Below are 23,821 nucleotides of genomic sequence, written 5' to 3' on the forward strand. Positions count from 1 at the left end.
CTGGCTTTTGGAGCCACTACATATGGTGGGACACCTTGCACAGCCTTGATGCAGGGGGAGGGGCTTGGACCTGCCTCAACTGAATGTACCAGGCTCTACTGACTCACCATGGGAGACCTTACCTTGTTGGAGGAGGGAATTGGGGGTGGGTTGGCGGGGAAGGCTGGAGGGGTGGGAGGAGGGAAGAGAGGGGGATCTGTGGTTGGTATGTAAAATGAATAAAAAATTCTTTAATTAAAAAAAAGAACATGACTTTGATTTCATATCAGAGGTCTGTGTACTGAGCCAAGAAAACAATAGTTCCCAATCCCCCATACTTATGGGTGACTTCATATTCTTGTTCATATAAGAGTTACAGTCAATGAAGTAGTTGTATGGAAGAAAATTTCATAAAAATATATGATTAATTTTTTTGTTTCTCTTCTTCATCATTCTCCTTTCTCCTTCTTGTCTTTCTTCTCCTTATCATCATCATCATCATTATTCTTTAGCTCAGGATGACCAAGAACTCACCATGGAACCCAAGCTGGCTTCAAACCATCTTTCTGCCTTAAGCTCCTGAGTGCTGGTGTTATAGGTAGATGGAAATTTTTTAAAAAAATGTTTAGTAAATAAAGCATTGTCCAGCTCACAAGAGATGATGGGTATTGATCCCAGTCAGGGATGTTGAACTCCAACTGAAGTAACACCTCTTTGTGTATAAAATAATATCTCAAGACAGCCCATTCAATGTAAGATGTGAAAGTAGAAGTGGCAGTGTCTACGAGAACAAAGATAGCTAACAGTGGCGTGGAAAACCCTGGTCTCCATTTTCCCTGTTGCCACTGGAGGCAAAAAGAGCCCGGGAAGATGTGTACTCCTTGTATCCTTCCCTTGAAAGGAACATTCTAAGTGGTCCCTGAGTGCATCGCCTTATCTTATTTTTTTTTTTCCGAGGGAGTATTTCTTTTGCCTGCTCTCTTGCTCCAACAAGATAGTAAGCTTTTGTGCTTTCAGAGGTTTTTGCCTCTATGTTCAAAATGTTATAGCTAAGGCCGATTGCGGCAGTTAGTTCACAGTAGACACTAAATAAGTATTGAGTGAGAAATCTGTCTCTTTAATTTCTGCTCTACTACACCTAGTTGCTAACTCTCACTACATTTGTTCTCTAAGTACTTTTCAAATTCCTCTGCTTCCTTCCATCTCTTTTGCCCATATCCATGCTTCTCTCATTTTGACTTGCAGCTAGTTCCCTCTTTTTGCTGTAGTCTACCTCCAGCCATTCTGTACTGATGCAAACTGGTTGTTTTTATGTTCAAAACTTGGATGCTAACTTAGCTTTTCCTTACTCTACTGTAGTGTTTTGTGTTTACCATATAAATATTTCTCTGCTCTAAATGTCCTCTTCCTCCTACCACTTATTTTATATTCTCCCAGAATTTAACCAACGAAGATAAAATATATAAGTAATAACCAATATTTCCATTAGCAAAAAGAGAAAGGGAAAGCTAAGCTGGCCATCAAAACTTATCCACTCATCATTCATTATGCTTACTTGGCACATCTTCTAGCAAGTAACAGCAAAGTGGAGAATAAAACTTATTTGGTAAAATTCTTTGCTATTGATGGGCTTTGTAAATATAGCTAGCTCTGAAGACTAATCCAAAACTGTGAAAATTATAGCTGGAAAGAAGTCTGGTCAAAAGCATGTATGATCATAGGAAGTCTGAAGAGTACTGAAGAATAATTGACAGTTTAAATGGCTACGCATCACCATGTTTCTCTAGGGTGTTCCTCCAACACAACCAAGCAGATGCACAAGCTAATCCATCTGGTCTTTATTCTCTACAGGGACAAAGTCCGATGTGAGCCATTTTATTCTTAGTAGGATCCCTGTTCCAGGTCCTCATTGCTCCAACTGCTAAAAAATGACCAATCCTAAAATAATACATTGTAATATGCACATTTCAGAGTTTCTTACAGTTAAGTCTTCACTGACCATATTGTTCTAGACTCCAGGAAGTTCCTCTTGCACAGCTGATGAAGACCTCTGACCTCTATCTATGGCTTTATCCTAGAACTAAACAAGAGACTTTACAATGATACAGGGTACATAGTTACATTTACTTTCTGTAATTCCATGGAAGTGATCTTGTTTGTCTCTCTAACCAGACTGGAAACATTTAAAAACAGGATTGGGTCTTTTAATTGTGTCCTCAATGTGTGACACATGCTATATACTAATTAATGTGTAGTGAAATGAATGGAGAAAAATAATAAAATAAAATGAACCTAGCATTGAACTAAATCCTAATGATTTATTATTATACCCATATATCAATGCATCTCTCAAGTCTCATTACGTAAGTTTTAGTTTGCTGTAAATTGTGATCAAGAGAGACCACAACTGACCAATGCCAAGAGGACAAGAGACTGAAGAATTCTCAGCTCTAAATGACACCCCCTACTTCCAGGCTCAGGGATCAATTTGGAAGAGACAGAGGAAAGTACAAGAGCCAGAGGTGGTGAATGACTATAGTGAAACCATGTCCTGCAGACACAGCAGGGTGCATGTGAACTCCTAGTGACTGTGGCAGCAGGCACAAGACCTGTGCAAGCTCAAGTCAGGCCAAATCCCAAAATGGAGAATGGAGGTGACCAGGAAGTCTTACCCTAGCTGATGAGTCATTGGCAGGTGATAGCTGCTGGGAAAGGGAGCCAATTTTCTTTGAGAGTGTAGCTCATGGTAAATCAACCACACTCTAGTGGAAGGCCACACACCCAAGATGATATGGTCACATACATACTGGACTTGATGAGTCAAAAAATAAATAAATAGCTGGGTGGTGGTGGTGGCATATGCCTTTAATCCCAGCACTGGGGAGGCAGAGGCAGGCGAGTCTCTGTGAGTTCAAGGCCAGCCTGGGTTACAGAGTGAGTTCCAGAAAAGGCGCAAAGCTACACAGAGAAACCCTGTCTCGAAAAACAAACAAACAAACAAACAAAATAAATAAATAAATAGATAGATAGATAAATAAATAGATAGATAAATACATAGATAGATACATAGATAAATAAATAAATAAATAAATAAATAAATAAATGAATAAATGAATAAATAAATAAATAAATAAATAATAAATAAAAGAGGACACAAACGTTTAGATGGACTGGGAGGGAGTGGTCTGGAAGTAGTTGAGGGAGGGGTGAATATGGTCAAAACTCATTGTATGAAATTCTCAAAGAACTAATTTAAAAAGTGAATATAGACCCCCTGTTGGAAAAGGGAAAGCTGTAGAGCATGGGTTGAAGAGAACTTCTCCCTACTAGTAGATGCTCAACCTCCATTTTGAAATGCTGTGCCAGCAGATCTACCACCCTCTTGTGGTTGTGTGGTGCTAGAAGTGTAGTGTAGAACAGCCACCAAAAATAAGTCCTTTTTACTAACACTTCTCTAGCCCCAAATGTGTTTTGTATTAAGATGATGTATAACTTATGTGTCCTAGCTACAGGATGTGTATTCACAATTTGTTCTCAGGGCTGTTTCTACTCCATAGGGTTCTTATCATTAGAAATAAGACTGTGTGTGTGAGTCAGATAACTAAGAATCATGAAGGTGTGTGACCAAGAGCTCAGACAGCATGGAGTTCAAATTCCACCCCTTCTATTCCTGCATGAGTAATGTGAGTAAACATCTAATCCTCTTAACCTACACAATGGAGACAAGGGAATTTTAATCTTGTGGACCCTTTTATGTTTTTAAACTCCATTTTTCACATATAAAATGGAGGTAAAATGGTACTTGAAAACAAACGTGTCAGTAGGACTAACATAACAAGAATAATAGACTACGAGGGTACCAAAAATTTAATAAGCAACCGAATACATTTATTTTTTAGTTTTAGAGTATGATTTCTGTATATATCCAATTTAGCCTCACAACAGAGGTGACAGGCCCCGAGACTGCTCCTCCTCCATCCTTAAGTTGTCCCCCCATCTCACCCAGGTCCTTAGTTAGGGTACAGACCCCATGGTGATCTGGAGAGCCTTGTACTTGTGTTGTCAGAATTCTTATTCAGGAGAAGAGGTGTAGCTCAGTTGGCAAAACGCTTGCCAGGCATGCATGGAACCCTGTATTTGATCTGTAGCGCTCCATAAAAACTGAGTGTGGAGGTATGCCCTGCAATCCCAGCACTCAGGGGTTAGAGGCAGGAGAGCAGAGAGTTCAAGTTCATCCTGTGCTGCACAGTATGTTGGAGCCTAGCTTAGGATTTGTGAAATTCTGTCTTTAAAAACATCTTATTTCAAAATAGTCAAAGCTTCTTGTGAATATCATTGTGTGAGAATACAGTGTAGAGTAATTGGAAATAAGAATTTCACATAGATATCAGAAGGAATTAGAAATTAGATATAAAACAAATATATATGTGTAGAAGAATAATAGTCTCCATAATAAAATGATAAATCCATATATTTAAATATAATAATACATGTATACATAATATGCATGTGTGTATGTATATAGCATGTACATATTCCAAATATAATTATGTATATGATATATAACCTGATACACATATCAAGATATGTCAAGGCAGTTACCTTCTTGTGAACTACTGAGCTATAACAATACATTGGAAACTTGCTATTTTACTCTTGAATGGGGGACATAGAGAATAAAGAGAGGGAGACAATAGCTGCTAATACAGGAAATTTTAGAGCCAGCCAAGAGGCGTTCAGGACTTCCGCCTGCCATGCCATTGCGGCAGGACCACAGATCCCAAGTTGTGCAACACCTTCAGTAAACACTTGCTCAAGCGTACACAATGAAGCAGGGAGTTTCATTCTGTCTCCCTTAAGAGGCGGCTGGGGCAGAAGCAACCTTACAGGTGTGAGCGGAGGCAGGCACTGCTCCTGGGACCACAGCATGTTGCAATGGAGTCTTCTGGTAGTCTCTTTCCTCCTTTCTCCAGTTCCAGGTAGGCACTAATCCTTCTCTGGGTTCTATTCAGCACGTCACAGGACTGCATGCTATCCATCTGATCCTAGTCTTATGGTATATAATACATTGACTAGCTGTTTCTTCCCCTTTAACCAGTTTTACTAGGCATTTGGGCTGGTTTTAATCTGTAGTTTGGGGGCTATGATAGACATGAAGGAGAGCAATTAGAGGTTTGCTTGAAACATTTATGTATCAGCTCTGGTACCTTTAAAAGAGAAAAGGAAGCTCTCAAACATTTAAACCATGAATGTAATCCTTGAGTCAAAAAATGAAATCTATCAAAATTAATTGTGTCAATTTTTAGTTCAATAAAACAGCAAATTTGACTGGTTATGACCACCAAAGATTGGAGAAAGTATCTGCTCTTATACTTGGTGCCAGTTTAGCAACTTACGTTACTTTGGATTGCACATTTTTATGCTAAGTGATAACAGATACAGTTAATTGGCAGGATGCCATGCTCATGTTCATAATTATAAAGCATTGCGATGTTATTGGTGAGGAGGAGTTTCAGTTCGGTGTGTGTGTTGATGACACACTTCCCTTTTGCGGGTTATAGCAAACATCTAAGAATTTAGACGGAGTGAATACTACTTCCTAACATGTTAGAGCAAGTAGGTTGCTCCATTTTATAAATTCTCGGCTTAGTTTCATATGACTGAGATCTGATGACACATTTCTCCAGCATGTCTTTGTCTATGTCTGGAGTTTGAATCTGCACCCAAGCTGGCAAATTTTCTTGGACCATAGAATGTTTGCTGGGACCCAAGAATGGATGAATTATGAACAAAAGTGAGAACATCGAGCACGAAATGACTCCCTAATCCTCTCTGCACCTTCCTACTGAAAAGGGCTTCTCCTTTGTTTTTCAGACTCGTAAAAATTGCACTTAACACCATTAAAATTTAGGATACTAATATATCCTTAAATACACTTGACTTCAAATTCCTAGTTTTGATTCTCAGGTATTAAAAAGTTTGTAGGAATTCTTTCCTCACATTTCCTGAAAACACTGTCCCCAGTACTGTTGGGGACATCACTCTCAGTAGAAACAGAGGAACTGCTTGGGAACCAGCTCTGTTCAAGGGGAGAAAGATCACGCAGATCCAGTGACAGAGTCTCATGGTTAATGGTGGGACATATGCATGCTACTGTCATTTCAGTAAAATCAGGTAGAAATCAGCAGAAACCAAACTGTTCCTGCTGCCCCAACTCTACACCAGGATATGGAAGCAGGAGATCTAAAGCCTAGAAGTGTGACATCATCTCAAGAATGTGCTAACAGAGGTTCTGATTGCTCTCCAGTGAGGGGGCATTCATCTTGAATAGAACGCCACACCCTGCCTTTCTTTACCATCCACGTTGCCCTTTCAAAGGCATAACCCCCTACATACCGTACCCTTGGTAGACTCCCCATAGGGATTGGTTTTCCAGCCAGAATGCATGGAACAAAACATTTGTTTTCTTAACTCCTCTTCTTCATTTCTCCCTCTGCATCATTGGTACCCTAGGCATGTACCCTCTGGCCATAAACTTTACCTGGTTCCACTAGAAATAAAAGAAGAATATATAAAATAGGACATGATTCTCATAATGAGCTTCACCATCCCCTGAGAAAAGTGACATGGGATTTCATCATAGGAAAAGTGAAAACAAATATTTAAAAGGACACAGAAGGTGTTTGGGGGGAAGAGGAAATAAATCAGTGCATTGACAAAAGACAAGTCTCCACCCTGTTTCAGGAGTATGCCCAGGGATGCAGTGCCTTTAAAAATACGTTCATTTCAAGCTAGCAGTTATTTTTGCCCTTTATAAAGTGACTGGAAAAAGTAAGCCATTATACACAACTGAACCTATAAAGCCAAATAATAGACTTCATCAGAATATGGGTTCCAGTTTCCCTCAATACTTATTTTTACTGAATAATGTTTAAAAGTAGAAGAGTCTGAGGGGACAGAGAGTCAATATCATTGTATAAACTTGCATTAAAGGCTTGATACCTCCTTTGGAAAGACAACCCTGAAACAATTTCTAACTGATTTGGAGCAAAATGTAGATGCCAGGATTATGCATAAATGTCCCAAAATGGATCCAGAAAGAACAGTATTCTAGACTGAGGTCAGCTACACCAGTCTCATTAATGAGCTTTGTTTTATTTTAAACTAATGAACAGTTAAAGAAAAATCTGAACCACAACCACACACTCACATACCTCTCTAACTCAAACCAAAATAACTGTCTCCTCTCTCTAGATCCAGTTTTGCTAGTCAAAACTAATCCAACACATGAGTTCTGTGGGAGAGAGAAAGCAAACAAGCATTAAAACAAATTAATAGAAACATATTGTGTTACGCCTTGGGTTTGTGCAATCCCTGGATGGCAGTTAGCGCTGTTTGTGCCACTGGCTTCTAAATAATTAACTTGATTTTATTCACCTGGGAGGAGGCTGCCCCATCTCCATCAAACGAAAGGATGCATGAGACAAACAGTACTTGTGTCTACTCCATCCTTTTTTATGCTGTGGAAATCCATACGTCTCAGATATCCCATTTCTAGGGCCTTCTAACTTTCAGGAGAATCGGAGCCTTTTAAGAGAAATCCTATCTGTTTTCTTTAGAGAACTGACTGTTGTGAGAGTTTGGAATGAACTGGAAACTTACTTATTTCATATAGCTAAGAGAAGTTGCTAAAGACTTTAAAAAGGAGTATTTGTGTTTGTTTTTGTTTCTATTTGGAAGTGCTTCCCCACCAAAGAGTGAGTTGGAAATAAATTTTGTAAGTAGTGTTAGTATGTTTTGACTCCATAGTTAAGAACTAGTTGGTGACTTTTGGTTTCATGAAATATTAGGCTTCAGACTAACTGGAAGTGCAGATTCAGCACGTACAGCACAGAAAACTGCTTGCTGTTGGATGGGGTGACCTAGTTTGCTATTCACGTTCTCCTTAAAGAGAAGTGGGGCTGTGTAGATGTATCCAACCTTCTTATTAAATAAGAAACACAGAACCAATGCAAAGAAGAAAGCCAAGAGGTCAGAGCTAAGAGCTAAAACCTTACCCTTCCTCCTGCGGTGGTCCTACCTCTCCGAACCAGAGCAACCCCTGTGTTAAAGTCTTTATATAGAGTTCCCTGTCCTGCCTTCTCATTGGTTGTAAACCCAACCACATGACCGCCTCCTCACAGCCTGTCTGTATAGGCCTCCAGGTTTTCCATGATTGGTATTAAGATTAAAGGCATGTGTATCCAATAATGGCTGTATCCCTGAACACACAGAGACTTAACCATCTCTGCCTACCATGTGCTGGAATTACAAGCGTACGCTACCACTGCCCTGGCTTGCTAATAGCTCTGACCCCCGGGCAACTTTATTTATTAACATACAAATAACATTTTAATACAAATAAAATATCACCATAGGGCTGTTATTATGTTCTTTCTTTATTGGAAGGATCGGGTGGGTGTTGTCATCACTTTACGACTCAAAGGAAACTTCACCTCATTTCCTGTTAGAATCACACACGTTGTGGTTGAACCCCACTGATATGGCTTTTTGTCATTAAAAAAAACCTAAAAAAAGTTCATGTATATCTGCTTGCAGAAGCCAGAAGAAGGTGTTGGATCTTAGAGACAGTTGTATATCACCAGGTGGGTGTTGGGAATAGAACCTGGATCCTTCGGAAGAGTAACTTAAACACTGAGCCATTTCCCCATGCCTCCAAAATGGCATTTAAAAAATTCTTTCTACTTTTTAATTGTGAGTGTGTGAGTGCGTCTGAGTGTGTCCATATGCGCTGAGTGCAGGTATCTGTGTAGACCAGAAGAGGGCATCAGATGCCCCAGAGCTGGAGTTTCAGGCAGTTGTGAGTCACCCAAGATGTGTGCTAGGAAGTGAATTTTGGGTCCTCTGGAAGAGCAGGAAGCACTCATAACCACTGAGCCATCTCCACAGCCCCACCCCTCCCCTGGTATGGCATTTAAAGAAAAGAATTGTTGAAGTTACAATGTTAGTGAGAGATGGCTTCATAACTCAATGTCTATGTGGCTAATTGTGATGATTAGGCACCATAATGCACCAGGTAACATACTGGCACCGTATGGTGAGCTTGTTCTGTGTCAGTGAATTAAAGGAGGCATCGGGGAATTGCGCCCATGCCATGAGCTTATTTCTGGCAAGAGCTGTTTCTTACCTCTTGGCATCTCACTGCTCTGTAGTAATCACAATTTTTTTTTCACTTTCCAAATGTGCAGCCTTTAATGTTTTAAAATATGTCCCTCAATTGGTTGTTTTAAGTTTTATTTTCTTTTTAACTTTTATTTTCTTTTTTTAATTTATTTTATATACCAACCACAGATCCTCCTCTCATCCTTCCTCCCACTACCCCCACCCCCACTTTGCCGTGACCCCGACCTACCCCTCATCCCCTCTTCCAGCAGGATAAGTTCTCCCATACAGGGAACAATTAAGCCTGGTACATTCAGTTGAGGCAGGACCAAGCCCCTCCCCACTTCATCGGGGTAAGCAAGGTGCCTGACCATAGGTAATGGGATCCAGAAAGTCGGCTCATGCACCAGGGATAGATCCTGATCACACTGCCAGGGGCCCCTCAAACAGACCCAGCTACACAACTTTCTTCTGTATGCAGGGAGTCAAATCCAGTCCCATGCAGGTTCTACAGCCGTCAGTCTAAAGTTCATGAGTTCCTTTGAGCCTGGTTCAGTTATCTCTGCAGATTTCCCCATCATGATCTTGATGCACCTTGCTCATGTAATCCTTCTTCCCTCTCTTATACTGGACTCCTGGAGCTTGGTTGTGGATCTCTACATCTGCTTCCACCAGTTACTGGATGAAGGCTCTATGATGACAGTTAGGGTATTCACCAACCTGATTACCAGGGTAGGCCAGTCCAGGCACCCTCACCACTATTGTTAGTAGTCTTACCTGGGGTCATCCTTGTGGATTCCTAGGAATTTCTCTAGCACCAAGTTTCTCCCTTACTCCATTATGTCTCCCTCTATCAAGATATAGCTTTCATTGCTCCCCCAGCTCAACCATCCCATTCCCTCATGTTCTCATTCCCCATCCATTACCCTCTATTGCTTCCCCCATCCTCAGTTTACTTATGGGGATCTCCTCTGTTTCCCCTTCCCAAGGTGATCCGTAGATCCCTCTTAGGGTCCTCCCTGTTTCCTAGCTTCTTTGTAGCTGTGGGTTGTAGTCTGATTATCCTTTGCCTTACATTTAGTATCCACTTATGAGTGAGCATATACCATGTTTGTCCTTCTGAGTCTGGGTTACCTCACTCAGGATGATATTTTCTAGTTTCATCCATTTGCCTGCAAATTTCATGATGTCATTGTTTTTTACAGCTGAGTAGTACTCCATTGTGTTCATGTACCAAATTTTCTTTATCTGTTCTTTAGTTGAGGGGCATCTAGGTTCCTTCCAGGTTCTGGCTGTTATGAATAATGCTGCTATGAACATAGTTGAGCATGTGTCCTTGTGCTTTGGTAATCACAACATTTTAACAGGCAAGAATGACTGTCCCACATTTTAGAACATTAAAACAGTATTTTGTAACCAATACTACTACTTTTCTTTACCAACATTAAAATGAATTGCATTTAATAAAAGTTTATATTAAATTCCATAGAAATAAGGAGTACAGTGATTTCCCTATGACTGCAAGAAATGAGTAACTTGAGAATTTTGTCCTGGACTTAGGGATGCATGCAGACAAGGCCACTCTGGGATTTGGAAGTAAAAAGATCTTGGATTTGAGGCTAGGCCAGTGGAGCTTTGGTGAAATGAAGAACAAACAAACAAACAAACAAAAAACAAAAAGAAAGAAATGAAAAGAAAAAGAAAAACTGTCCTTTTACTACAGAAGTGTGACAATGACTTATTTGTCACAGCTGATGAGAATGTATCTTAATGACGATGGCCCTTTTGAAGACACTGTAGTGTTTTGTGTTTGTATAATATTATAGACTACTTGGACATATCTTAATCTGCCCCCACTTTTCAAGTAGTTAAAAATTTCCAAGTCTAAAATTAAGAGATTGTGGTATCTGCACCTGGCTTTAAGTGGGTTTTTTATTCATATATTATAAATTTTTGTGTATAATATTTTTGCCTGTATGTATGTCTGTAGTCCACTTGCATGCCTGGTGGCCAAAGAAGCCAGAAGAAGCATCAGATTCCCTTAACCGGAGTTACCCACATTTATAAGCTGCTTTTCTCATGCTGAGAATAGAACCTGGGTCTTCTGCAAGAGCAGCCAGTGCTCTTAACTGCTGAGCCATCTCTTCAGCCTTAGCTTTGTTTTTGAAATGTTTTCTGAGACTAAACCCTAAGCCATGGAGAGGAAGGTTCTTTCCTTCATTATCTTAATTGCCATTTTGACTCTGAGTGCATCCTTAGAGCTTAATGAGTTTTTCTAACCTCCCAGGTTAAATTGTTTTTATGTGATCACATGAATTAAAACCATCCCAAAACTGACATCACTAGATTTTTTTTTAAGTTTTTTGCTTCAATTCTCAGAAAAATAAAATAAAAAGGAGTTAATATTATATTCTCTGGAAAGTCACTGGGCTAAGCTGTCAAGTGCTTGTTAAGCCCCCTCGGTTATGTCTGCTATTGGGTAGATCACCGTAGTAAAGGTTTATGTAATCATAAGTGCTTGGTGTGAGAGCTAGTATTACCTTCAGAGAAGCTCCAAATCATGGCACAGAGAAAGGAAAGCTTTTTCTAGACCCTGCTGCCAACTTCCTGCGTCTGTCCTCTTAGTTCCCCTGGGTCTTCATCCCAAGTGGACCTTTAGCCCCTGCAGGAGCAAGAGTGGGACCATTCACGTTTCCTTCAGAGCTACCCACAGAGAGCAGGGTCCAGACCATGCGGAGAACAAAAAGAAAAATTAAAAATCCAATGAGAAATATTAGAAAGCTCTGGATTTCTCTTTAGCCTAATTTCCAGAAAAGGCTTGAGCATGAACCTCTGAGATGGGAATTGGTTGTTTGAGGTGACTCTCCACTTTCCTCGCAGTGTGAATCTTGCCTCCAAGCAACCCTGCCCTGATTGATGCCTCTCTTCAGATTCTCTACTACTCTAATTTCCATATTTTTCTATGCCCAAAATGAAGGCTTGTCAGGATTGCTCATGCCAGCCCTTTCTATGGGCCTAGCATCAGAGCTTCTTTTTACTGGGACTATTTACATATTGCTGTTGAAAATTCCAAGGAACATGTATTTCGACCAGAAATGGTGTGCATCTGATTCCATTTCATAGCAGTGAGGTCTTGGAGTGTTTCTACTTCTTTATCACGGGAGTGATCGGCTTCCAGGAGAACCGGATTCTTCTTAACTTTTACCTTGTCTCATTCCCCTGCTAAGGAGTCACTGCCTGGATCCAGCAGAGCAAAGAAGAGGGAAAATTAACAAGAAATATTGTCATCAGAGAGACACTCGGAAGTACCTCCCTGAGAAATATTAAAAGATAGAGATTAAAGACTGGGGGGATGGGTTTCCAGTGTTGTTCAGCTCCCCTTGTGTCAGGACATAAATCATCGAAGGGCTCTGTGTGGCATCACCCATCGTAATGGTCACTGCTGAGCAGCTGATTCTGTCCCACAGCTTTATCTTCTCTTTCTTTTTTCTACCCCAGCAAGCACAGTAAAGGAACTCCCCAAGGCCAAGAAATATGAAGTAGTTTATCCTGTAAGACTTCATCCATTGCGTAAAAGGGAGGCTAAAGAGCCAGAGCAAAAGGTTGGTACGTCTGTGATTGTCTTCTTTCTTGTACATGCAGCCTATGTGTATGCCTGTGCACATGTGTATACATGAGAGAACATGTAGGGGGAGGCCATAGTCATTCTTACGTTGTTTGTCATGGTATCCACTTTGATTGTCGAAACTGAGTCTCTCAGTGGACTGGAACACTCTCGTTCATAACTAGGTTGGCCAGGGAGTCCTGGGATCTACCGTTCTCCATGTCTTCTTGGCTGGGATTAGAAGCATGGACCATCATGCCAGGCTTTTTAAATAGGTGGGTTTGGGACATAGAAATTAAGTCCTCATGCTTACACATCAAGTACTTTACCACCTGAGTCATCTCCCAGGGAACTCCTCTGGTTTTTCAGTGACTCCTGAATATAATATAGATATTCCTTTGGATACTAACAATATTAGTGATTTTAGTAGTTTGTTTTCCAAGCTTTTATTCTTCACTACAGCCCAAAGTTCTACTAGCTTCATTTTATACATCAAGGTTCTGAGAAGTGACATGCATGATCCCTGGACAGAGTGTAGATTTTGATATTTAATAATAATTTATGCTGTATGCTTCCAAATAACTGTATATCTTACCTGATCTATTATTTACCTATCTACCATCTATCCACACACATATAATTGTTGCCTTAAATTAGAATCAGAAAATAAAACCTTGCAAAAGAATGTAAATTAGCATTTTATCTGAAATTTGAATCTTTTCTATGTAGATAGCATCATAATTTGTGTAATTCCTACATTATAATGAATTAACACATTGTCAGCCAACACTAGCTCATATTTTTAATTAGTCACAAGAGGAAAGATAAAACATGATCTCCAGATGTGGGCATGGTAGTGCACACTTGAATTTCTGAGGGTTTTCTTTATGTTTGTGAGTTAGATGCTGGCCTGGGCTACATAGTGAATTTTAGGCCATCCTGGGCTATAATTAGAGGGCCTATCTGCAAATTAAAATTGAATGTTCCATTCAACAGCGGTAGTCTACTTACCTACATTCTGCAATATTTGATGGAAGTCAGAAACACAGAGATAAATGAGATGTGACTAATAACTGGAATAACTGAAAATGCAACTAGCCAGGAGTGCGTGCCCCCCTACTAGAAAATGTCTTCGTTACATTTCTTCCAATGCCAATTGGTGCTAGCAGAACTCTTAGAAGAGTCTGTGTACCAGGATTTTTCTTTTGGGCCACCAACCAGCTCCCAAATCATGACACAGAGACTTATTATTAGTTTTGAATGCCTGGCCTAGCTTAGGCTCATTTCTGGCTAGATCTTTTAACTTAAATTAACCGGTTTCTCTTTCTCTACCTTTTGTCTCGGGCTTTTTATCTTTCTTTCTTTCTTTTCTATCTATCTATCTATCTATCTATCTATCTATCTATCTATCTATCTCTATCTCTATCTCTATCTCTATCTATCTATCTATCTATCTATATCTATCTATCTCTATATGTATATGTATATACACACACATATATATGTATATGTATATATATATATATATATATATATATATATATATATATATATATATATATTTTATTTTCCTGCTTCCTCCAGTGTCTGTCTGCCTGGCTTCTGGCCCTGGGCATGTCTCTCTCTTTCTCTTTCATTCTCTTCTTCTTCTTCTTCTTCTTCTTCTTCTTCTTCTTCTTCTTCTTCTTCTTCTTCTTCTTCTCCTCTCTTTCTCTCATGCCTAGATTTCTCCTACTTATTCTCTCTGCCCTCCAGCTCTGCTTATTCTTTCTCTGGCTAGTTATTGGCTATTCAGCTTTTTATTAGACCAATCAGGTGCCTTAGGCAGGCAAGGTGAAACAGCAACACATCTTTTCATAATTAAACAAATGCAGCAGAAACAAATGTAACACACCTTTACACAGTTAAAGTAATATTCCACAGTATAAACAAATGTAACACATCTTTACATTGTTAAAGTAATTGTCACAAGTCTGTTTCTCAAAATAGCTTTATCAGGAAAATATCCCACTAACTCTTATGGAATCCATCTGTACCAGAGTCATCTCCAAGAAATTTTTCTTTAAATAATTTGTTTCAGTATCAAAAATATCAGGTACATTTTTTCTGAGTGTTTTGAGGAAAATTTAAATATAGGTAAAGTGAGTTTATCACAGCTATGAAGTGATTTCCTTACAAATCAAACTTTTATTTGAAATTTGCATTTTGGTATGAAACCATAGATTAGTTACTGGCTATGATAGATGGTCAATTAGTTCTAGAATTAGTTATGTGTATGTGCCATGTGTCTGTGTGTATGTATGTACATGTGCAGGTAGTTACCTGTAAAGGCCAAAAGAGGCCATCAGTTCCCTTGGAGACGGAGTTACAGATGCTTGTGAGCCACACTTCTTGGGTGTTAGGAGCCCAAATAGAGTCCTCTGAAAGAGCAGCAAGTGCTCTAAAGGAATGAGCTATTTCTCCTGCCTCGCAATATTGATTTTTAGAGTGATTTTGCAGAGAGATGTGTTTGATGTGGTGTGCTTGGTTTTACTGCAGATATATTGCTTGTCTAGGTTACCTCTACACAACCACACTCACATTTGCCTGATACCTGGTGACCTAATGGAAAGGGTGAATGTGTGTTCACATTCAGCTTTGCTAATTCTCCTGTTGAAAGCTCTAGCTTTAAACATTCCTTTGCCTTCAAGTGCACATAATAATGGTGATGAGTATACTATATGGAAGATGGCAGATTTAACTATGCAAAGAGAAGTAGGCTGAAAATAAGTGCTCCGTGTTCAAGGCTATGCTGCCCCTGCCTGTGGTGCCCATTGTGTCACATGCCTTATGACTCATTTTCGTGGGTTTCCTGCTTTCTGTGAATGGGCTTATTTCACTTCTTTGCAACATTGGCTATTTGATAATCTGCTGGTGGTGTCTTTTTCTCTCCTCACCAATTTCTGACTCTTTCTTATGGATTCTCTGCTACTTTAAATGTTTACACACACACACACACACACACACACACACAAACACACACACACACACACACACACACACCTGTATTTCTGTCTCCCTCCCTCTCCCTCTTGATCACCTTATGTTTTCTATGAAACTATTGTGGCATATTTATGTGCAGATGAACAGAATCATTTCCTGAAATCACACTTCATGGCTTGTCTTACACAATTTGGTTCTTGAATCTAAAAATGCTCATTTTACAAATATGGGCAGTGTGCACCTATTGGATGTGTGTGTGTGTGTGTGTGTGTGTGTGTGTGTGTGTGTGTGTGTGTGTGTCTATGAGAGTGTGTGTGTCTATGCAGCCTTCCCTTCTAGTTTGATGCTGTCTACTTGGGTAGCTTAAACCTGTGTTCTGGAATATAGATATTTGAAGTGTTTATCTAGTTATTCTTTATCAATAAAGAATCAGGAGTCAGATATCAGGGTAAGAACCTGGATGATCAGAGAAGCGGTGGCAAATCCACCAGTGACCTCCTATTTCTTCTATTCCCCCATCCAAAAGGGCTGAGATCCTCTCTCTTCCCCACATTACTACTTCCTGTCTCCTGTCTTGTCCCTAGTCCTCCGAAACCTCTATGGTTAATTTTGGCCAGCTAGTTAGTCAGCATTTTCAAGGCCCTTGGGTCAATTCCCAGTACACGTGCACACACGCTCGTGTATACACACACACACACACACACACACACACACACACACACACAGAGACACACACACACACAGACACACACACATACACACACACACACACACACACACACACACACACACACACACACACACGCACACACCGCAGAACTAATTTGTCCATTTAGTTGGTGAATTGCTCTGTTGCACAGGGTAAAGGCCAGTGGTTTTCAACCTTCCTAATGCTGTGATCCTTTAATACAGTTCCTCATGCTGTGGTGACCCTCAACCATAAAATTATTTTCATTGCTACTTCCTAGTTGTAATTTTGCTACTGTTATGAATCATAATGTAAAAATCTGATATACAGGATATCTGATATGTGGCCCCCCTCAAAGGGGTCATGACCGACAGGTTGAGAACTGCTGGTCTAGAAAGACAGCTTGTCTCACAGTCTGCTGCTAGAGAAAAGCAAGCATTACTTGCTGGGGGTTAAGTCCACAGAAATTGCCGCTTTTTGATTGTAAGTAAATCTTGGTGTATTTCTGCAGGACGCCTTTGAAACTGAGCTAAAGTACAAAATGACAGTGGACGGGAAGGTGGCTGTGCTTTATCTGAAGAAGAACAAGTGAGTATGTGTCCAGCTGCTATCGTCCTCCCCAACAACAGGCGAAGTGGGGAAAGTGTGCTGGCAGAGACCGTTACCAGCTTTCATGCTTCCAACATGTGACCCGCCGGTCTCCACTCCTAATGAGCCCAAGGAGTCAGTGCATACTCTTTTCTCTTAAAGTAGTAGAAATGCACTAGGTAAATAATAGTTTACTAGGCTTTTTTAACTATAAATAAAACACAATCAATGGGGCACCAGAAGACAGATTTGATTATTTTACCAAGTGCTGGAGTGGTTCCAATAGAATTTGCTTTAAGTTTTGCTTGTTTGTGTGCTTGTGAGAAGGCCTCACGCCACTGGCAACTGTCCCTTGGAAAGGACTGGGGTGGGGGTAATGCTACGCCTTTGTGCCAAACTGGTTACAAGCACTTTATTTCTGTCACCTTTGACCTCGGTTCTGCTTCTTCTCAAGTTTCCCCTGGCAATAGCAACCAAGTCCCAAGTGAAGAGCGGCTTGTTCCACAGACTTCTGCAATGTCCCTACCCCCTCCTTCCCCGCCCCCCCCCCACCCCCCCCATCTCTCGGCCTGGCCATTGTGAGCAATGCTTTCCTGTGTAGACTTGTCTGGCACAAAGGAGAAGCTGAGGAGTTGAAACTTGTCTGCGCAGCCGGGGAAGTCTTCATTTGCTGTGAGCTGACATGTGTAACCACGCTCTTCCTTTTTCTTTCTCCAGAGAACTCCTAGCGCCAGGCTACTCGGAAACATACTATAACTCCAGTGGAAACGAGGTCACCACGAGTCCACAAATCATGGTAAAACAGCCTCCCAGGTCCCTTGGTAACGGAGTATGCCCTGCAGGCCTACATACAGTGTCCTCACCAGGCAAATAGGACTGTAACTGCTTTTACAGGCTTGGTGCTGTTTTGTTTTGTTTTTTTCTCCAACAGCAGTAATTACTTAATTGATCTTCTCAGATTATTATATTTTCCTAAGAGTGATAAAGGATGACCCCAGTAACCTTTTCCAATTTTCTTAGGAGGCAGGCAGTAGGAGTGTATATTTTCATTAGAGTTGTTTTCTGCAAGGGACTCTGTAATGTGATAATGAATAGATAAGCATGCTGGCTATTTTTAGCCATTTGCTATCAAAACCTCCAAATTACATGCTCGGTTATACTCAAGACTACTTCTTCCACAGCAACTGTAGGACTCCATATCGCCATAAGTAATTCCACCCTTGATCTGTCTCCTGAGCTCCCATATGGAGCTTGACACGTGGAACACGTAACTGTATGGCAGCATCCTCCTCAGGTCTTCTTTAGATGTTGTGAGCCTTCAAACGTCCTGGGATCATGTAGGCCAATGCCACATCTCTTCCAAGATAGAAGGGTCTGGCATGGAGTGGCCACATGGAGAAATAACTCGGACACTTTTTTCCAAATAGAACCATGGTATGTTGTGCAGGTTCGTTTTAATCTAGTTTGACTCTTTGGACAAACAACCCGAGGAACCCATAGGTTTAAAAAGGGGAAATTGGGGGTGGGGGGTCACTCCAAATAGGAAAAAGTACAAAGAGCAATACATTTTTGAAGAAGGAAAGTAAAAGTCAGATTTTTGGAGACTCAGATTTTAAATTTAGATAACTAAATCCATTTTTTCCTAAATAGTGCTCAACTACTTTGTACTCTTTCAGCATCACCGATACATTATAATAATATGTAGAATATGCTATATAGTATATAATGTTATATATTACACTTTATTTACAGTACTATATATAATATACAGACTGCATAATATAAACATTTGGGAAGTCATCAACTATCATAAAAGATTTAACATTTATTTAAAATGCTTATGTTTAATTTTTTTAAAGTCTCTAACTTAACAACTGTGCAGCAGAAAGTTGTTCCCATTCCAGGATTTAAAGCTCCAATTGATCATGAGGTCTAAGACCTCTGAAGACTTTTCTTTACAGAATACTTTTCATTTCCCTTAGGATAGCTGTTACTACCAAGGACACATCATAAATGAGAAAGTATCCGAAGCCAGCATCAGCACATGTCAAGGTCTACGGTAAGACTTCAGGAGTGTTTCCACATCCCACTGATATAGAGCTCATGTTCGCTAAACCTCAAGTATAACTAGTTATATAATATAGTTAAGTGTGATTCATAACGGCTACAAAATTTTGAAATTTTTTATCAAAACACTGTTTCTTTTTAAAGCATGAAAATTGTACATCGGAACTGCCTTCCATTTTGTTTTTATTCCTCTGCTCATGTAAAAGTGAAGAATTTGAGATTCGATTTTACAGTCAGACTCTTTGAGAGTGTAGGGTCTCCTCTGCTTTCTCTCCTCACTTTTATTTCTCTCTAGTTTTTATTCTTAAGAACATCTGTATTTTTCAGCCTGTTAGTGACTCTCCATGTATCTGTCTACCCTATGGTATCTCATCAGTACCAAGAACTGACCAATTTCCTTTTCTGTACTTCGAGTTGGATACTGTAAAGAATCAAGTCTCAATGTGTTCTAAACCAAGCAAATCAATTGTCTCACAAATCATGATTTTTCCTGTGTTGTTGACCTCATGGATGAAATAATCAAGTAATAACTTAGCTAGTCAGGCATCATGAAGTCTTTGAAGATTCCATTCCTCATCCCTCCAGCTCCCATTTTCTTATCAAGCTCCAAGGATTATGTCTACTTGTTTCTTGTTTGTCCACTGTATCTGTCTCTACTGAAACATTCTACATTAACTACCATGTACTTCAACTAAACCATTTAAAACAGCCACTCTTGCTCTCTCCCAGTTCGAGACACTGTATACTCTTGCATTCCTACTTCATACTAATTAGATATAGTTGCATATATATCTTTGCAAAATTACATCTACTTTTTTATTATTTCTCCACATTTTCCTCATTTTTGAATATAAGGTTCACGAAGGAAGAGGCTGTGGACCTCTTTTATCCCTTGCATTTAGTACAGTGCTTAATAGTCTCATTAAATATGATGCAGCTCAATTTTAAACCATTGGAACTATAGATGAATTAAGAAATAAAAATACAACAGCAATTACTCATTATTCACACAATAGCTTATAAGCCTTAAAAATTAATCTAGTTAGCAGTCAGCCACTAAAGGGAAGAATCGAGTGGGGTGGTCAATGACTCAGCTCAGACTCCAGTACGAGAGTTTGTGAAGAAGTTGGAAATCTGCCCTGACCACATGCTTCACCTGCTTGCTCTTCCCACCCATACCATCCTCCTCATAGCTGTTCTCTTTTTCTATTTTATAGACTAAAACATGAGGCTGCTTAATTAAATAATGTTTCTCTGGGTTCTTAGTTAATCAGAGACAGGCCTAGAATTTTAATCCCTTACAAGACTCTGAAACGTTCTTCCCTTTCAAGGCCGCTGTAGTGTCAGAACAGGATGACAACTGGGGACTGAGTCAGGAAGCATCTCTAGAGTCAGAAACAGATAAGTTGGGTTGCTTTGTTACCAAAAAACTAAACTTTTTTTGGCATTGGCTAGGAAGTGCAACTCCAAAAGAATATCATTTTGTTAAGAAGCCTGAATGCTCATGTTTCTCAGGGGCTACTTCAGTCAAGGAGATGAACGGTATTTTATCGAACCTTTGAGCTCTGTGAGCCTGGATGAGCACGCACATGCAGTCTTCAAGGATGATCCCAACGAAGACCAGGCTAATAGCAGCTGTGGCGTGGATGATGTGTTATGGCAACAAGGGCTGCATCAGAGAGTGGTCCTGCCTGCCTCCAGGCTGATTGTATGTAGAGTTTGATTGTTAATTGGTACTTTTGTTTTGTTTCCTAACCTGGGCTCTAATCTTTTTCCTTTTTTTCATATGTATGTATGTTGTATGTGCATGCATACGTGTATACATGACCCTATATGTGTCTGTGGAGACCCCAAGTTGATGTCAAGTGTTTTCCTCAAATGATCCCCAACTTACATACTGAGTCACAGTTTCTTGATGAGCTCAGAGCCTGCCATTTTCGATAGTCTGCCTAGCCAGCTTGTTCTAGGAATTCCCCGTCTCTGCTCTTTCTGTTGTTGGATTAAAGACAGGCCGCCACACCTTCAGATCTTTCACAGTGGGTTTGGGGATCTGAATTCCAGCGCTCACATTTTCACAGGGAGGGTTTTATCTGCTCAGACACCTTTCTAGTCCTTGGTTCTAATCTCAGCAGTGTTCTTGGTTCACATTTTATAGCCACTAATGAAACTAATAATTTATGGTTTTACTAATGGTAAAACATTGCCGTACAGTAATAATTTACTTAGTAGGAATCTGCATAAACTATTATCATCAACCATATGCAAAGGCTAAAAAGAAATCTGAAATCTGATACATGACAGCTAGGTACAGACAACACTCACAGTACCTTCTGAAGCTCACAACAATGAACAAACGTGTGAAGACTTTTCTTTTGAGGTGGAAATATGAAAAATTTGTCCTCAAAGATATTCACTGTACTGGAAATCCAGTAGCAAGGAATATAAACACACGATCTATCTCTAGGAGCACAGAATATTCTTTTTTTCTGGAGAATAAGACTTTTTTTTTTTTTTTTGGTTTTTCGAGACAGGGTTTCTCTGTGTAGCTTTGCGGAGAATAAGACGTTTAAAAAAGATTTATTTATGTATTTTATGTATAAGTGTCAGACGCCATGCAAGATGGTTGTGAGCCACATGTGGTTTCTGGGAATTGAACTCAGGACCTCTGGAAGAGCAGCCAGTGCTCTTATCTGCTGAGCTATCTCTCCAGCCCCATAGAATATTCTTATATGGAATCTTGCTTTTTTTCTTTAAAAGGATCTAGGTACTATTATTAAAAATGTATATTCAGTCTTGTAGTCATGTAAATATCTGATACAATGTTAATACGCAAAATAGAACTACTCTTTTTTATGTGCCAAGCACAATATACTTCTTTCTCATTTTTTTTCCACCCCAGTTAAACACTGTTCCACCCACTGTTCATTATTTGTTATGGCCCATATCTGGGGATTATTGTTGATTTCTCTTTCCTTTCTTCACATGTATCCATCTCTCAGCTTCCCTCCACTTATTTCAGCTCCTCACTGGGCTCTCAGGTAGTGTCCCAAGGTCACCATGACAACAACTTGTATCTGTCCTTTCTATGTCTGCTCCCACCTTAGCAGACTCTACTCTCCCTGGCTTAGGTTGAGTGATGTTTCATTATAAATTGCATCATGTTAAAGTCCTTGGATAGCTTTCCATTCATCACGTTTAGCATAAAATTCAAACCACTGCCATGAGTTATAGATATCTGCTTGATTCTGTCTAGTATCCCCTATTTTGTATGTCTCCCCTATCAATTTTCCATTCCATTTATTCTGACAAAAAAATCTTTTTTATGTTTTTTAAAATATCTTTGTCAATTAACCATAGAGGTTGGGGTTTTACATTTTCTTTTCTGGATTACATTCCAATTGTTTTCATTTCTTGGGTTCCGGTTTTGATGAGTATGCCTTATAGTCCAAGTCTTTAAAAGGGTAACTTCTAACTCTCTATTTTGAAATCGTTATCTAATCACCCAGCTTCAATCACTCATTGCATCCACCCCACAATACTTACTTGATATGTGTACATGCGTGCGTGTGTGTGTGTGTGTGTGTGTGTGTGTGTGTGTGTGTGTGTGTATGTGTGTGTGTGTGTGTGTGTGTGTGTGTGTGTCTTGTGAGTTACTAAGCTGCTGGACTAAGTAGACTTACCTATCCAGTCCCCAGAGCGCTGTAGCTGTGTAGAAGGTGCTAGTAAGTACCCTGTTCCCATGGACAATGGGAGATAAGTATACATCTCAATAGACAATACATAAGAGCAATTTCTTCAGCAATTTTCTGTTTCTGATGATGGATGCATAAAACACAAGCGTTTCTGAGCTTTGTCTTATGCAGGCCTGAATGTTGTGGTAGAGTTAAAATAGTAAAACTGTCTTGTCTTGATTGTCAGATACAATCTAACCTCTTCTAAGATGATGCATGCAATAAGAGATCAACAAAGAAACATTGTCTTAATCATGGTCTTCCTTTTATTTCAGAAGTTGGATGACAGGATTGTTCAAGAACCTAAGAAATACATTGAATATTATTTGGTCCTGGATAATGGTGAGGTAATTACATCAGATAAATGCATCTCACAAAATTCTCGTGTGCATAACTTATTGTGTGAAATAGAAATGTTTAGATCCATTTAGAAATCAAGAACATAGGCCGGGTGGTGGTGGCGCACGCCTTTAATCCCAGCACTCGGGAGGCAGAGGCAGGCGGATCTCTGTGAGTTCGAGGCCAGCCTGGGCTACCAAGCGAGTTCCAGGAAAGGCGCAAAGCTACACAGAGAAACCCTGTCTTGAAAAATCAAAAAAAAAAAAAAAAAAAAAGAAAAAAAGAAAAAAAAAGAAATCAAGAACATGAGACATACAGAGAAATTATTCTAAGACTATAAAATTGATATTTATAACAAAATTTACAGATGTTTCTTCTTCTCAGAAAGAAGCTACTGACAAATATACATAAATCTCATTGTTGGCCTATAAGTCTCTTTTCTTACTGTCTTTAGAGATCCAATTTAGTTTCCATTTAAACTCCTTCATCGTGTTGTTATTGGTAAAGCAGTTAATTTGTAATGTAGGATTTATGCTCTGGAGGGAGCAGTCATAAATACAAAGGCGCAGTGGAGGGGCTCTTTGGAGAAAGGCAACCTTTGGTGATAGATACCATTTAATTTATTTTCTTTAATTTATTTTTTTAATTGTGAGCTTCTAAACAAGTGCTGTTTTTAATGCC

General features: G+C 39.7%; 1 protein-coding gene across 1 annotated transcript in view; it reads left to right on the forward strand.

Moving 5' to 3' along the window:
- Positions 1-23,821, forward strand: part of Adam28 (ADAM metallopeptidase domain 28) — a 105,575-nt gene that overhangs the window by 41,284 nt on the left and 40,470 nt on the right. The window contains 6 exon segments of the mRNA XM_052734247.1: positions 12,640-12,743; positions 16,927-17,003; positions 17,721-17,799; positions 18,986-19,062; positions 20,586-20,778; positions 23,077-23,148. Of these exon segments, the coding sequence (XP_052590207.1) occupies positions 12,640-12,743; positions 16,927-17,003; positions 17,721-17,799; positions 18,986-19,062; positions 20,586-20,778; positions 23,077-23,148 (602 nt within the window).

The sequence above is a fragment of the Peromyscus californicus genome, unplaced genomic scaffold (genome assembly GCF_007827085.1).
Source record: "Peromyscus californicus insignis strain IS unplaced genomic scaffold, ASM782708v3 Scaffold_12__1_contigs__length_115047231, whole genome shotgun sequence".
Taxonomy (NCBI): domain Eukaryota; kingdom Metazoa; phylum Chordata; class Mammalia; order Rodentia; family Cricetidae; genus Peromyscus; species Peromyscus californicus.